Source organism: Microtus pennsylvanicus, chromosome 5, assembly GCF_037038515.1.
Source record: "Microtus pennsylvanicus isolate mMicPen1 chromosome 5, mMicPen1.hap1, whole genome shotgun sequence".
Taxonomy (NCBI): domain Eukaryota; kingdom Metazoa; phylum Chordata; class Mammalia; order Rodentia; family Cricetidae; genus Microtus; species Microtus pennsylvanicus.
This window is the reverse complement of record NC_134583.1, coordinates 112379143-112395150: the sequence shown is the minus strand read 5'-3', so window position 1 is coordinate 112395150 and position 16008 is coordinate 112379143. Positions and strand designations below refer to the sequence as shown.

General features: G+C 43.5%; 1 protein-coding gene across 1 annotated transcript in view; it reads right to left on the bottom strand.

Moving 5' to 3' along the window:
- Nucleotides 1-1447: 1447 nt before the first annotated feature.
- Nucleotides 1448-16008, bottom strand: part of Papss2 (3'-phosphoadenosine 5'-phosphosulfate synthase 2) — a 67705-nt gene continuing 53144 nt past the window's right edge. The window contains exons 8-12 of the mRNA XM_075973846.1: nt 15046-15251; nt 5748-5883; nt 3831-4099; nt 2259-2488; nt 1448-1671 (exon numbers count right to left, since the gene is read on the bottom strand). Coding sequence (XP_075829961.1) covers nt 1530-1671; nt 2259-2488; nt 3831-4099; nt 5748-5883; nt 15046-15251 — 983 coding nt within the window. The 3' untranslated portion in view covers nt 1448-1529. The remainder of the gene's footprint in view (nt 1672-2258; nt 2489-3830; nt 4100-5747; nt 5884-15045; nt 15252-16008) is intronic.

Here is a 16008-nt window from a genome sequence, read left to right as displayed (position 1 = left end):
GAACCCATAGTTGTGGCGGCAGCAGTGAGCAGCTGACGGGCGTGCGCACAGGCACCATGCAGCTGAACATTCACCTTGCTGTGGTCACGGCATGTAGCCCACTCTCAAAAGAGCTTTTATTAGCGTTTTTTAAAAAACGGCAGTTCGAGACCAGCCTGGTCTACAGAGCTAGTTCCAGGACAGGCTCCAAAGCCACAGAGAAACCCTGTCTCGAAAATCCAAAACAAACAAACAAACAAACAAAAAAACCCACAAAAAACGGCAGTATGAAAAAAAAATCACAGTTTTCCTTTTTCAGTTTGTGGTCTCTTCCAGAGAAACCTTTATGTAAAATGTTTTTCTCTTACGTTTTCCTTGGCAACAATAAATCATGCATAAAATACAAGAATTACCTCTTAGAAAATAAAACCATCGGAAGATGTTTCACAACAGGCGCAGTCTAGAAACTTGTACCATTAAGAGTTTGGGATACCCTGAACCTTTCCGTCTCCAAGAAGGTCTCTCTTTAGCATTCTCAAGGAGAGCTTTGTTAAGTAGCTTCAAGGAGTCTGAACCAGCTCCTGTGTTGTCTATTGTAGACAGGGACCTAGCTGAGGAGTGTAGTGGTCTGGGCACTCTTGAGTGTCAGCACTATTTGTTAATGGCCATTTTGTGTTTAAGGCACTCAGCAGCTCTCAGAGCTTATGTATGTATCATTTCTGCACATGGATAAGGTTTGGATTTTATCTTCTCTGCAGAAGCCAACAGTTTCAGCTTCTCATTAATCTGTGGGTTAGTTTTGGTTATAGCTTCAATCAAATAGGTGTCTCTTGACGATAACTACAATATTCCCTGATGGAGAATTAGTCCCTGGGGGGAGTTCTTCTCATCAAAGCATACCACACCATTGAAAAGTGCCAGCATGCTGGAGTTACTGTTCATAGGAAGCCATTAGAACCTCTCTTCCTGCTAGGCTATGTTATTTTCACAACAGAAGGAACTTGCATATTTCTCAAGATTTAATTCACATCTTCACACATATATTTCTTCCAGTTGCATCTTCAATTCATTGGGCAGCGAGACTGTGTAGTCACAAGGTAAAAAATGTCAGGATGACAGATTTTTTTTTTTTGGTCAGTTGTACAAAAGAGGGTGTTTGTATGGTTTATTACCTCTGGTAAGTAACATTAGAGTTCCAGCTTGGCAAAATTAAGCTGGAAAGTATGCTTTTGTTTGGGCAAGTCAGCTAGACACATGGTCACATCTTTTAAGAAATCTGACACATACCTGCTGGGATGAAGAAGACTACAACTGCTTTCATTCTGGAACATATAATAATATTGTTTGTTCCTAAGATTTAGTTTCCAGTGTGAATTTCATATACATAATGAAATTGGTTTTAAATTATAGGCACAACTTTTTACCTCATTACAAAATACTAATTTTAAAATTAGTCGTCAAGGAGCAATTGGATACAAAGCATTTAATCACAAAAATAGAAAAAAATCGTTAGTAAAAGAGCATTTCAGAGAGACCAGAACCAGGGACACTTAGTTGATCTTCTCCAGAGACCTGTAATAATCTGTCAACACTTTCCATGCTTTGGGGGCCATGAAACCATCTGGGGGGTCTTCTCCTTCCCGGGCGAGCTTCCTCATCCGAGTTCCTGAGATGAAGTCAAACTCGTCATGCCTGTCACAATACAGCAACAGAGAAGTCAGTGGAGGTAAGAAACAGCTGACCTAAAGATCCCTGGAATTAGCTTCCAGGTTTTCTCTGTAAACAGCGGCATGTTTTAAAATGGGCAGTTCCCTCAGTCTTGAGAATCTCACAGGACAGAAGAGGAATAAAGGCAGAATGTCTGTTTGGTATTTCCTGCACACCTGCTTTTTTCTATCTTCATGCCAGAGATTAGTTTGTGTGAATTTAGTATGGAGTATGAACACCCTGACCCCGCCTCCCTTGTGCACGTGCAACTATGCCCAGCTCAAGAACTGTTTGTGGGTGTGCTGGAGCTCAAACCCAGGGCTGCGCACATGGCAGGGCAAGTCTTCTATTAGTAAGCTACATCCATAGAACAAAGAATTGCTTATAGGCCAAGAACTACGTGTAGAGCACTCTGCTACGATGTTGGGACAGAACATGTGCAAGAGAGGGTCTGAGCTGTGAGGGAATGTTGTTCCAACTGGGAGCGTGTAGCCTGGAGACTTCCAGAGGGTTCAAGTTTTGCTTCATCATGCCAATTGTCATATCAATTACAGTTTTCTCTAGAAACCTACCTTGCTGGATCATAAAAGTCCATGGCCTTTTTAGTTTTATTGTAGGCAGCCACTCGGAATGGAATGATTTCCACAGAGGTGAGGCCGGGGGCCATACTTAAGACCTTGCCCCCATGGGTAGGTTCATATAGGTCTTTCTTCGTCTCAGGGTGGGGCATTCCTGCAGGATCCCTGCCCACAATGTAGAAATTGGCCCCTGCAATCATCCGACATCTGCAATGCCACTGGACCTGGAAAATAGCACATGGGGACATGGCATGATCCAAGTTCATGGTCCCCTTTATGGCAATTCCTTAATTTTGCTTTCAAAGTGATTCAGAAAGGCAGGTCCGTTAAAAGTAGCAATGATGTCCCAAGCCCTGAGCACTCAGGCTGGGTGGTATTGGGTGGGACAGGAGCTTTGAAGTCATGAACTTTTAATCTCTCAATAAAGCAAGCAGCCCAGGAATACTTACTGTTAGAAAGGACCGTGAATTACATGCTCCAGTCTTCAGACAAACCAAAATCTAAGGGCTGTTAGAGATTCTAAACTGTCATCTGCCAGTAATGAACTAATTACCTTTCATATATGTGTTGATTCCAGTTTAGCATACACTTGCCATCTTTAAAGTTCTGACAAAATTATAAAGGATGGGGGGAGATCTGTAGGGGGGGGCTATAGAAAGGTGTGGAACTCTGATACAACTGAGGAGAATTCATTCATTAAACTCAGTTTAGAACATTTGGGAGGGTTAATTAAGATCCCTTCAGAATCCTATAAACTCCAAATCCCCTGCACAGCTGTTAGTGAGGGACCAAGAATCTTCTGGCAGGTTCCCTGTGATAGTTCACTGTGGTGCTGCCTTTTAAAGATACTTCTCCCTTCTGACAAATTCCTGGGGCATGGCGAATCATCCAGAGTACTTAGAAACAATAACTCGTTAGCTTGGTGTGGTGATTTGAATGAGAAAGGTCCCCCTCAGAGTCAGGCATTTGAATCCTTGGTCCCAGGTTGGTGCCACTGTTTGGGGGAGGTTTAGGTAACCCAGCCTTGCTGGATGAAGTGTGTAACTAGGGATGGGCTTTGAGTTTGGAAAGCTCCACCCATTTCCCCCATGTGCTTTCTGCTTCACCTCGTGCTTGTGGTGAAGGATGTAAGCTCTCAGGTTCCTTCTGCTGCCCCCGAGCCTGCTGCTTGCTGCCGTGCTTCCCTGCGATGACAGACTCATCACTCTGGAGCTGTAAGCCCACAGAAACCCAAGCTGCCTTGGCTATGGTGTTTGGTCACAGCAACAGAAAGGTAACGTGCAGATATTTCTTGCCCTATGATTCCAGGTGAGCTGTGCTCTCTCACTTCCTCAATCAAGTGCTAAGCCCCATATTCTCCGAGCAATGTGTTTATGTAGGACTTGACACTTCCAGCATCCTTCCAAATACAAAACTGAAAACGTTAAGCTGGGATGGGGGAAAGAGTAACTTGAGACTGTAGAATCTGCCCATTAAAAGTGGACCCCCCCCCCAATTTATTTAATTTTGTAAATACAGTTTTTAGGCTGTGTTCTTAGTCCTTTACCAGCTCAGGGAATTGCTCACCTCTGTGGGGCCAGCATACAACATAGGAGACGGGAAAATGGCAACAATAGTTGATTTTGGGTCCAGGACGCCTTCCTCCAGTACAGCTGCGTGTTGTTTCATCCTCCAGTTCAGAGGCACATCGTCATCCTTGGTCCAGCCCCCCAGAGGGTGCAGCAGGAGGACTGGGTGCTTGTAGCCCCTCTCTAGGAGCCTGCGGCGGGTGTCCTGCATCAGCAGAGCGTGGCCATTGTGGACAGGATTGCGCAACTGGAAGGCAAACACGGCATCTAGGAAGGAAAGAAAAGCCAAGGTTCAAAGTAAGCTATGTTTCTTGTCCATAAGAATAGATGGGGAAAGATGGAGCGGTAGGTATACTGCTCAGTTCCCTCATTCGGGCTGCTAGCGTTTGACAGTTTGAGAATGTGCCTATGCTGTTAGGGGTGTTAATCCATCAGAAGTGTTCAGTTGCTTGAACAAGATAGGATGCAGAGGCAGGAAGCCACACAGGAGAAAACACGACTCGGCAATTAAAACAGGTACTGGCTACACCCTTCCTGAAATCCCAGGCTCCAGCATTCACTAGTCCTCTTGTGCCTGCTGCAGGCTCAGCTTCATGGGAACCTGCACATGAGCATATAATACATGGGCACCAAATCTACGGATGAAAACCAACTCCACCTTCAAGAAATCCTGAAAGCAGTTGCACTTGGAGATGGATTCATGAACTCCTTTTTCTTGCTCTAAAATGTAATTAATATATATCTTTTGCAGACAATTTAGGAATTCTCTAAAAGCCTAAAATGAAAATTACATCTCTCTCAAAATGTATAGAATAAGAAATGAGAAGATTTCCTTCCTTGTTCCACTGCCACCCCCACGAGGCAGGTGGTGTCACTGGTAATCTGCCATCCCCAGAGTCCTTTCTTGTTTTTCAAAGTATGCCTAACATGTGTGTGTGTGTGTGTGTGTATGTATGTATGGATGGATATATATATATATCCATACATATATATCCATATGTATATATATATGGATTTATTAGTTCTAGGACAGCCAAGGCTACACAAAGAAACATATGTATGTATGTATGGATATATATCCATACATATATCCATATATCCACATATATATCCATACAAATATATATATATATATATATATATATATATATATATATATATATATATATATATATATATATATGGATTTATTAGTTCTAGGACAGCCAAGGCTACACAAAGAAACTCTGACTCAAAAAACAAAAAATTGCTGGACTGGAGAGCTGGCTCCAAGATTAAGGATGTGCATTAGTCTCTCAGAGGACTCAAGTTTGATTCTAGCACCCATGTCAGGCAGAACACGAGCTGCCCAGAACTTTACTCCAGCTCCGGGGGACTCTGACCCCAGACACCCACACATACATGGCATATACACACACACATACACACCATTAAAAGTAAGATTTTTTGGGGGGGGGGGTAGGTTTGGAGCCTGTCCTGGAACTCGCTCTGTAGACCAGGCTGATGTTGAACTCACAGAGATCTGCCTGTCTCTGCCTCAAAAGTGCTGTTATTAAAGGTGTGCACCATCACCACCAGGCAGCATCTTTATTTTTTTATGCTGAATAAGACAGGGGTGTTGGGAATTTGACCCCAGATACCCACATGTACATGGCACGCGTGCGTGAGCACACACACACTTTATTAAAAGATAAATATTTTTTTATACTGATTCAGCCAGGCATGGTGGCCCATGCCTGCAATCCCAGCACTTGGAGGCACAGGTAAGATCAAGAATTCAGGGTTACCATTGGCTACATAATGAATTCAATGTCAGGCCCTATATTAAAAAACAAAAACTTATTCCTGATATACTTAAATTTTTGACTACAGTGCTGATGAGTATTGGCAGATACACTAGAACCAGATCACATACCAGCATTCATGTCTTTCCACTTCTGTCTGAGCTCCAGAGGTGTCAGGCGATACTGGTCCAGCCCGTCATCCCACCTTATTCTCTCCAGCACCTGCAGGTCTCCACCGACGAGCCAGTCCCCACCTTCCATCACCATCTAGGAAGAAATCATCGAAATTCATGGTAACTATACTGATTTTTAAAATTTCATTTGAAGTGTGTGTGTGTGTTAATGTATACACGTGCCTGTACGTGTGGAGGCTTAGACGTCAGAGTTGGGGAACTTCTTCAATAGCTATTCAGTACATTTTTGAGACAGGGTTTCTCAATGAATACTGAGCCTGTAGCTCACAAATTTGGCTAGACTGACTGGTTGGTGAGCCGCCACGAGCTGCCTGCCTTTACCTTCCTGGCAGTGGAATTGCTCCCTGTCTTTAACCTCCCTCCCTGGCCACTTGGATATTTCACGTGGGTCCTGAGGGGGATAAACTTGGGTCCTCATACTTGTGTAGCAAGCTCTGTACTGGCTGAGCCTTCTCCCCAGCCTGCCTGTTTTGCTCTGTGACCCGTCTTGAGTTGCTTTTTTACAGCATTTCCAGTAGTATTTAACAAACTTTTCATCTCTGAACTTACTTGCGGTCTTCACCAAAGTTGCTGGGGAGGCAGAGCGGGAGCGAGACCAGGCCCTGGTCGAGTCCAACAGCTCATTCCCACAACACAAAGATTAAGGACTGTCCCCCCAAAGTTCCTGTCTATATGGATTATACCCAGCAGTTCCCATGTTAGAAATGAATACCGAGAAGCTTTAAAGTAGTAATGAAGTTATTGCATGTTAAGAACAAACTCTTCCCCACTCCTTCGCCTGAATAGGAAGGACAGTGTCACTTTTACCCATTGCCACTCTGCTAAGTATGGCCTAACAGAAGATAGACAGACTTTCATAGCTACTGCACTTAATCTGAGCCAGTGAGTTTCGGCTGTGCTGTGTGAAGAAAACCCCCCAGCAGGGACTTAGCTGGAAGAAAGAAGAGGATTCGAGTAGCATTTTTATATGATTGTGGATACTGTATGATACTAAAACATGTACTGGCTCCCTTCCCCTTCCTTTCTGTCAGGGTCTTACTCTGCAACCCAGGCTTGCCCACTTGGATCCTCCTGCTTGGGCCTCCTGAACATGTATGTGGCATGTGCACGCACATCTTTGCAGAGGTCTCCACCAGCTGTCTTTCTTGATAAATATCACTAGTTCTTGAACTTTTACAGATTGGGGAGTGTGTGTGTGTGTCTCTGTGTGTGTATATGCATGTGCGCGTGCGTGTACAACTTGGAGGCACCTGTTCTCTCCTACCAAGTGGATTCCAGGGATTGAAATTCAGGTTGTTAGTCTTATCTTTATCCACTGAGTCATCTTGCCACTCTTCCTTATTTTTGAGACAGTCTTTTCGTTTAACAGGGAGCTTGCTAATTCAGCTAGACTGACTAGCCAGCAAGGTTCAGAGAGGTTCCTGTCTCCACTTCCCTCATGCTGGGATTACAGGCAGGTTTTGCCATGTCTGACTCTAGTATATGGTTGCTGAGGATGGATAAAATTTGGGTCTTTTTACTCAAATACCAATCACTTTACCATCTCTCCAGCCTCCCAATGCTAGTTTCTTAAAGGTAAATTGCAGTATGAAATCTAAAACTGTATGCATTTTCACACTGTTTTATTAAAACTCCATTAGTTTTTGAATATTTTTACCCAAGAATTTATTATTATTATCATTATTATTTTTTTACCATACATGCTGATCAACTAGAAATGTTGACTACTGAGTTTGTCAGTCTTCAAAGGCTGACATTATATTTTAGGATTTTAAGTGCACACACACACACATACACACATCATTGCTGATGGCATCAGAAGAAAGTCTAAGTCTGAACTTGCTGCCACACTCATTGTGCCGAATAAAATGTTTTTGTTTGAAACCCCAAGGTTAATCTTGGCAACTAAGAAGTACTCTTCCTTGTTTTTGTTGAAGTGACAGAATTTTGCCCATTGAAAACAAACAAACAAACAAAAAAACTTACTAAATATCTAAGTCTGAAGACATGCATTTGTAAACCCACATTCTTGATACCAGGGTTTCAATGGTGTTTCAATAGCTGTTTTTCCCCAGACTCAACTAATTTGACAAGAACTTATCCTTACACCAGTTATTGAGGATTAACATGTATAGCAAACGTATCTTGTATAATTCCCTATTTGGACTATGTTATGAAAAAACCACTTAGCCCAAAGGTCACGTTCACAGCATCATAGAACGCATCCTTCACTGAAGCTGGTGGTTTCTTAGTACAGTGGCTGTAATCGAGCCACCAGCATCTTGTCCACCTTTGCTTCACACCAGCCATGCCAGTGGCAGCACAGGAAAAGACTATCACTGTTACATGGTTCTGCTCTCGGGAGTTCTCCGGCTAGGTTGTGAGGACTACTGGGGTTCAAAGAACCATGCTTTGAGAACCTTTGCTGGCACATTTCTAATATTGTCTAATGTGTTGTTCTCAATAGCACTCCAAAGCTCTTGGAGGAAAAGTTGTTTGGTTTTCTACCATGTAATTATTTATCATTTAGCACAGTTCCCATGGAAATCACCCACAGATGCAGCCTCCTTCATTACATCTGCTTTAAAGATAAAAGAAAATCCAGTGAGCAGCAAAGTGTAACAAAATCCAGGCATATATGTAAAATAGATAGTTATCCATTTTCTCGAAAGACCTCTGAGAAAGATGCCAAGGTCACTCTCTGAGAAAAAGTACAGTCTGTTGAACAAATATGTGGAGGAAAGTAGATACCCACATGCAAAAGGATGAAATGACCCATATTCTATGTGCAAAAGATAAAATGGATTAATGGCATACATAGAAGACCCAAAATTATAAACTGCTTATGTAAAGAAAGGGGCTGGGCAGAGGTAGTGCATGCCTTTAATCCTAGCACTCAGAAGGCAGAGATAGCCGGATCTCTGTGAGTTCGAAGCCAGTCAGGTCTACATAGGGAATTCCAGAAGAGGTACTAAAGGTACTAAAGTTACAGAGAAACCCTGTCTCAATGTCCCCCCTCAAAAAAAAGAAGAAAGAAAGGAAAGAAAAAGAGAAAGAAAAAGGGAACAAGGCTTCATAACACTGGGGTTGGTTGGCAGTGGTTTCTTGGCTATAGCACCAAAAACATACACTACAAAAGCAAAAGCCGAAAGCTGGGATTACCCTGAACTGAAAACTTCCTTTGAACTAAAAGACAATTAACAGGGTGAATGTGTACATAGGATGAGATGACTATTCCAAATCCTATGACATTGCCAGGGACCATTCCTACAACCTGGGCGTCAGGGTACATGCCTGTAACACCAGCACTCGGGGCTGAGGCAGGGATTTTGAGTTTGAGACAAGCCTGGGCTACATAATGAGATCAAGGCTCATAAAAAGAACAGAAAGCCCCTCCAGAACAAGGATAAATAAAGTAACTCACAATTCACAAGGCAGAGCTAGGGAGACAGCTCCGTATGTACGGTGAGAATTCAAGTATGACGAGTTTGATACCTTGTAGTCTGATACTTGTACAAGTTGTTCTCGGATGGCCACATAGTCACACATACACCCCTCAAGAACACACAGAAATATCATAAAAACAAAAGGCTGAACAAAGAACTTGAGTAGACATGTCTCCAAACTTGTTCTGTAGATGGCCAAAGCACACAAGTAGCCCACTACCAACAGCTGTAAAGCAAGTGAAATTCAAATGAGAAAAAGTGGAATATCCATTAGGATGGCCATTATTACAAACAAACTCAGGAAGTATGTATTGGTGAGGATGGAGAGGAACTGGAAAGAACCCTTATGCCCTGGGCTCTAAAAAGATAAAACTATTGTGGAAAACAGTATGAGGTTTCATTTTAACAAAGCAGCAAAACAAAACTTCGAAGAACCTTTTTGATTCAGCGGTCCTTCTTCTTGAGGAGAGATTTGCACACCCAAATCTCCATTTGTTCTTGGCAACCCAAATGTCCACCAGTGGATGAATGGATACAGAAAAGACATGCACAGCATGGGAACACATGAAAGAAATCTTGCCCAGTGCTTCCACACAGACAGTCCTGAGAAAGCAGGACAGCCATGGAAAGACAATCGCAACACAGGTAACCCTGAGGACACGGAAAGTGAAGTAAGTCACAAAAAGGCAAATTATGTACGATTTCATCTGTACAAGGACAAAATGAATACCTAAAATGTCAATAAAGTAGCAAGGGTGACTGAGAGAACTTACTCATAAATACCTAGTAGAAAGAAGAAGGTGGCCATGTGTTGCCTTGGCTCAGCCTCCCCATTACAGCCAATCACTGAGGTTTACAATGACTGCATCCCAGAGGGATTCAGAGAATGAAAAGCTAAGCTAGTGCGATTTTTGTCACACCTAATATCTCCAGTTAATTTATTGCCACAAGTGGAGTGGGAAAGGGTTGTGCTACATCTGGAATCTAGTGCAGCCAAAGGATGCAGCTGGCTATCCCGTGTGGCACAGAACCGCCTTCACAACAACAACAACAAAGACATATGGTGCTGAGCTTGAGAAACCGTGGTGGTAATTGTGCAATGGACTTGGCTCTGTCTTCATGGCCTCCTTTCTAAACTCTGTCCTCAGGAAAACCACTACAGACTCATATTTTCAAATATGAGTACTATCCGTGACTTTGGCCTCACCTCTTAGAATTTTAAGAGTTGACACAAATCCCTAGGAGTTTCATAACACTCCGAACTCTATGGGCCAACCCTGCACTGAACTGTTTTGATGACTGAAAGGACTTCTGGGCCACCCACACTAGAACCACGTCTGTGAAGAGTGATGCTGAAACTACTCTTGGTATCATTTGGACTCTCCAAAAATTCTCTGTGTCTGCGATGCTCTGACTATCCCGAGAACTATGCCTAGCTCTCAGGAAGGAAGGTTCAGCACTTATGATGACTTAGAATTACCCACGGCTTTCCAATCCATCTGATAAGGCTTTAAGATACTCGAAGCTCATGCAAGTTTAACATCATAGCTTTCAGATAGAAGGGCATTTTACAGAAAGAAAGGGACAGGGTCCAGGTGCACATGGTTATTGTGCCAAAGTCAGAACCCAAATCTGGAACTTGAAAAAAACCAAGCTTTCTTTCCTAGCACATAGGCCGGCTTTCATCAGTGGCCCCCAGGTGATATTTCAGCATCCCCTCAGCATTGCCTGTTACAGGTATGGACAGTACGCATTGTTCTGGGAGGACACAGAGGCCTTTGAGTCATACCTATGAGTCAGGGGAGGTAGGATTGACTTCAGAAAGCAGGAAATAAGATGGGGATGTGGGAGCAGAAGGAGCAAACATGTTGTGAAGACCAGCTCTGGAATGTCTGGAGGAGCAATGGGTGAAGGCTAGTGGCCCAGGCTAGTAGCCCAAAGAAAGGTTGAGCAGTTCACTGTTGCTGAAGAATAGACAATGGATTAGAGGCTAATAAAGCAAGACACAGGGAGGATGTGAAATCTGGACCAGACTGGAACAGGAGTGACTGAATAGATTTGAATAATGCTTGGAAGGAAGAGCTGCCAGAACTTGTTGATTGACTAGGAAAGGGCACGAGAAAAAGCAAGAATGCCATGTAGGTTTTGTTTATGAGTTTAGTGCATGCATACAGAGCTGTCAAGTAGGAGGATGAGTTTGGGGAGGGCTTGACATGTTGAGTTTGGACCACTTTCAGGACATAGTTGACTAAAGCTCTCAATAACTGTGTAATCGAGTGGTTCTTAACCTTTATACATGTGTACATCATAGGCAGCTCCAAATTCCCAAGGACCAGCCTGGCCCAACGCCAATCCAGCCAGAAGCTGTGAGACCTGCTCAGGGTTATTTGAGGCAAGGTCTTGTTACATAATTGACAATGGCCTTAAACTTGGGATCTTTGTGCTGCAGCCTCCCTGGTCCAGGAATTGTAGGGGTGAGCCATCATGATTGCATAATCCATGTAAACTTTAAGGTTTCTCTGGTGAGCTCATTGATCTTGCTGTCCATCTGGTCTTCATGTGGCTACAAAAGCTAAAAAAAAAAACTCTGTTTCTGTCTTTCATTGGGAAAACAAACTTTGCTCTCTTGATTTCTACATATATAAAATGAGAGTAATCATTTTTACTTACTTTACAAGGTAATTCTGAGGAATTACTGGTTGGTAAGAAAGCACCATGGATAAAAAAGATGGTGAATTTCTTCCAAGCGTTATTTCTGCATATTCTAGTTGTTCCTCAAAATGACTATGAGATTATGCCGTATGGTTCCATACTTTGTGACTCAAAGAGACTTCTTGAGTAGAAGGGCCAAGTGGTTGTTTGAATAGGAATGGCCCCTATAAGTTCATATATTTGAGTGTTTGGTCATTAGGGAGTAGTGTTACTTGACAGGGAGTAGAAGGTGTGGTGTTGTTGGAGTAGGGATGGCCTTGATGGAGGAAGGGTGGGCTTTGGACTTTCAAAAGTTCAAGCCAGGCCGCTTTCTCTCTCTTCTTGCTGCCTGTGGATCCAAATGTAGAACTCTCAAGAATCCAATGTAGAACTCTCCACTTTTCCAGCACCATACCTGCCTGTGTGTTGCCATGGTCCCCTACCACAGTGACAATGGACTAAACTTCTGAAACTGTAAGCAAGACTCAGTTAAATGTTTTCCTTTATAAGAGTTGCTGTGGTCATAGCAATAGAAGACTAATAAGACAGTTTAGGAGTACGGATAGGTAAGGAGTTGTGGGACAGAGGCAGGCCATTTCCTTGGCAACTGACCATGCTCTGCAAACAATCTCAGTTTTATTTTAAAATGCAAGGGCCATAGTTACTTTTGTGAATAAAACTGTTAGAAGACTTTTGTCTTCTAAAAAAAAAAGCTGTTAAAATATTATCATGAGTTCAGGGTGTTAAAAATAGAGTTCTTTGCCCAACAAAATTCACGTGTTGTGTTTTTGCCAAATATACCTTTAGGAAATCCAAGTGTAATATATAGGGGGGGTATGAATGCTTTCTCTCCGGTTATCTATGACCCATTTCTCACCATCAGTTCCTCTAATGGCCAATAGTGTAGAGTCACTGGCAATACTCTCAAAGACACAGGCCACACCACTGCTCTCCCTGACATATTGCAAGACAAGATGAAGAGAAATAGTCACTCAGATTCCCCTAGGCATTATCTGAGGTTACTTTTATGCCTTTAGTGCAAGTCATGTGGATGTTAAGTTGTTAGACCCAAAGAGAAGAAATCTTTGAGCAGAGATAATGGTAGGCCGTTATTCTTTGGGCCACTGAAGAAAGATAAGGTCCCAAGCCTGTGTGATTACAATCATAAAAGAAATGATTAGAGATGTAATTGAAGGCCAGAATGTAATATTCATGGAGCAGCTATCTCAAAGACCTTCTGCCAGACTCGGGGGGTGGGATGGGAGGGAAAGGGGAAACTGCCCAAATGACTTTGACCTGCCTTTGCATAAGGCAAGAGCTGGCTATCTTGAAGGCTGATGGTTGTGTCCAAAAAGTGGAAAAGCTGCTCCCCTTGCTCCCTGAGCTCTTCAGTTCAGATTAAGAAGGCTTCAAAGGCTACTAACTGGGCCTTGAGAATGTCTTTCCTATCTTGTAACATTTCACAATGGAATTTTTTTTTCCTGAAAGGTCATAGGACTGGGACAGCTGTTCAACATATTTTGGCCTCATCTTTTTGTCAAAAGAGAAATGAAGGATGGTATACTTGGTCTATCCCAGGGTTTTTGAGAGTCTCTTGGGCTTGACTGCTCATGATGTTACTGTGAGCTTGAACGCTAACCAAGCTGGGGAACTGAAGAGTTCAAATTAGATTAGTAATATCTCTCTGTACTTCCACCCTTATGCCTGTGTCTCAATGAAGAATGGATTTTCATTGAGTTTCACAGAATTGTGTGAGAAATGGACTGTATTCTGTGGCTCTCCTGTATACCTCCTCACTCCCACCTCACTCCCAACTGCTGTTAGAAGCTGCTGAGGAATCTGATTTGCCTTCTGGGCGGAGAGAACTGAATGACCCTAGATAGATGAACAGCTGCTGATGAGAACGTAGTGTCTTTATTCTCAGAACTTAGCCACTGTGTGTACTGATCTTTGTTTATAGAAAGATGTCATCAACCCTCCCCCCGACTGGCCAGAGAACATGAACTCTGGGTTGCTTTTCAAGGGTTGCTTGGGTTCATTACATGTGTTCCCTATGTACGTTCAACATGGACAGGGCTGCAAGCTCTAGCTAGCTCATGATTTTGATCTTTTTACTCAAGGTACTAGACTATTATCTGCCTAGTCCTATTTAGCTAAGGATGCTTCAGCCACAGGATATGATAACTTAGGAGATCAAGACCAGCTTTCAAACAAAAATGCCTTTTCATTTTTTTGGCAGAGTCTTCTGTAACCAAGCCTAGCCTTAATCTAGCTATTTAACTGAGGCTAACCTCTGATTTTGCCTTGCCCTCCCTAGTATTAGGATTTGTAGGCTTGACCCATCATACTGGCTTCAGAAAAATATTTCTTACTCAACCATGGATTTGGGGAGGTGGCTCAGGCAGTAAAGGTCTTGCTGCATAAACAGGAGGAAGGACCTGAGTTTGGATTTCCAGCGCCTGCGTAAAAAGTTGGGTGCAATAGCATGTCCTTGTAATCCTAGCCCTTGGGAGGCAGAGATGGGCAAATCCTGGAGTTCCCTGGGTAGCTAACTTAAGGTCTAGCGAGAGACACTATCTCAAAACTCAGGTGGGGAGCAACAGAAGAAAATACCCCATGTCAATCTCTGCCCTCCGCATGCATATATACACTCTCATGCACATGTGCATACCCATGAACATATATAGCACATACGGACACATACCCGAAAGAAAAATAAGAACTTCTAGTTGGGGAGATGGTTCAACTAATAAAATGCTTGCCTCATAAGTGTGAGGACCTGAGTCCTAACTCCTAGGACTCATATAAAAAGTCAGGTGCAGCAGCAGCATGTGTCTCTAGTCTCAGTGATGGCGAGGTGAGAAGTAGCGACAGGAAGACTGTCAAGAGCCCGCTGGCAAGCTAGTCCAGCCTGCCTGGCAAAGTTCCAGGTCAGCCAAAGGTCCTGTCTTGAACAGAAGGTTGAAGGCATGCACCCTGAGAAAGGACACCCAAGGTTGTCCTCTGATCTCTGAACTGTGTAATTATATACCTACACACACACAAACCTACCCCCGCCCCCTCCTTTTAAAACGTCCCCCCAAAGGTTTTGCACTTACTTTGATATGGGGGTGCTTTGCATTGGCTGTTCCCCACACACGGGAGCAGCGCTCCTCTTTCCGGTGCTCATAGAACTCGGGGTCTTGTAGCACGGCCACCCTTCGGCCTTCATACATGAGGGCGAACTTGCTGCACCCCTCCAGCCGGGCCTTGTCATCCGTAGAAACAGGCAGTACGATGGGGATGCTCATGTTGATGACTCCATCTACGGAAAGACCCACGTGCCGTGTGAGTGGCAGGTCCAGGATGAATATCTCCCTGGGTGAATATCAGGGATGGCTAACATGTGCACAGTCCTCCTTCCAAAGCCTGTACTGGCGCATCAGGCCCCAAGTCCAGCACAGACATGCTGATCCTCTGCTTTCCCTAAGTCTGTGATAGGAACTCCTTGACCAGTCCCTGAGGTAGGTTGCCTCAGTAAGTTTCCTGGCTTTGGGAGCAGGATGGAGATATGGCTCGCCTTCTTAAAACCTTGGTCCTGACCCTAGTGCACTGTGAGGAGTAAAGTCTTTTGTTGTTCATGTTGTTTTAAAGTTTAGTGTGTGTGTGCGCGCGCGCGTGCATGCACATATGGGTACATCCAGAGACCAGAAGAGGGCTTCAGATCCTCTGACCTCTGAAGCTAGAGTTTTAGACAGTTGGGAGCCTCCTAACATGGATGCTTAGACCTGAACTTGGGTCCTCTGGAAGAGCAGCATATATTCTTATACCGCTGAGCCATCTTTCCAGCCCAAAGTCTTTACAAACCAAATAAAGATAGGTCAACCTGAAAGCTCTTCTTGTTCTTGGAAATAAACCTGTGTCAGTGTTGGGCATTACCAGCGTAAATGAACTGAAAAGAAAAGTAAAATACAAAACAACAACAAAACAGAAGCCCCACAGAGCTCACACCCCAGACAAGCAACCCGTTGATGGCCATGCTGGTCCAGATGCAACTCTATCTTCAAATGTTTAAAGAGATT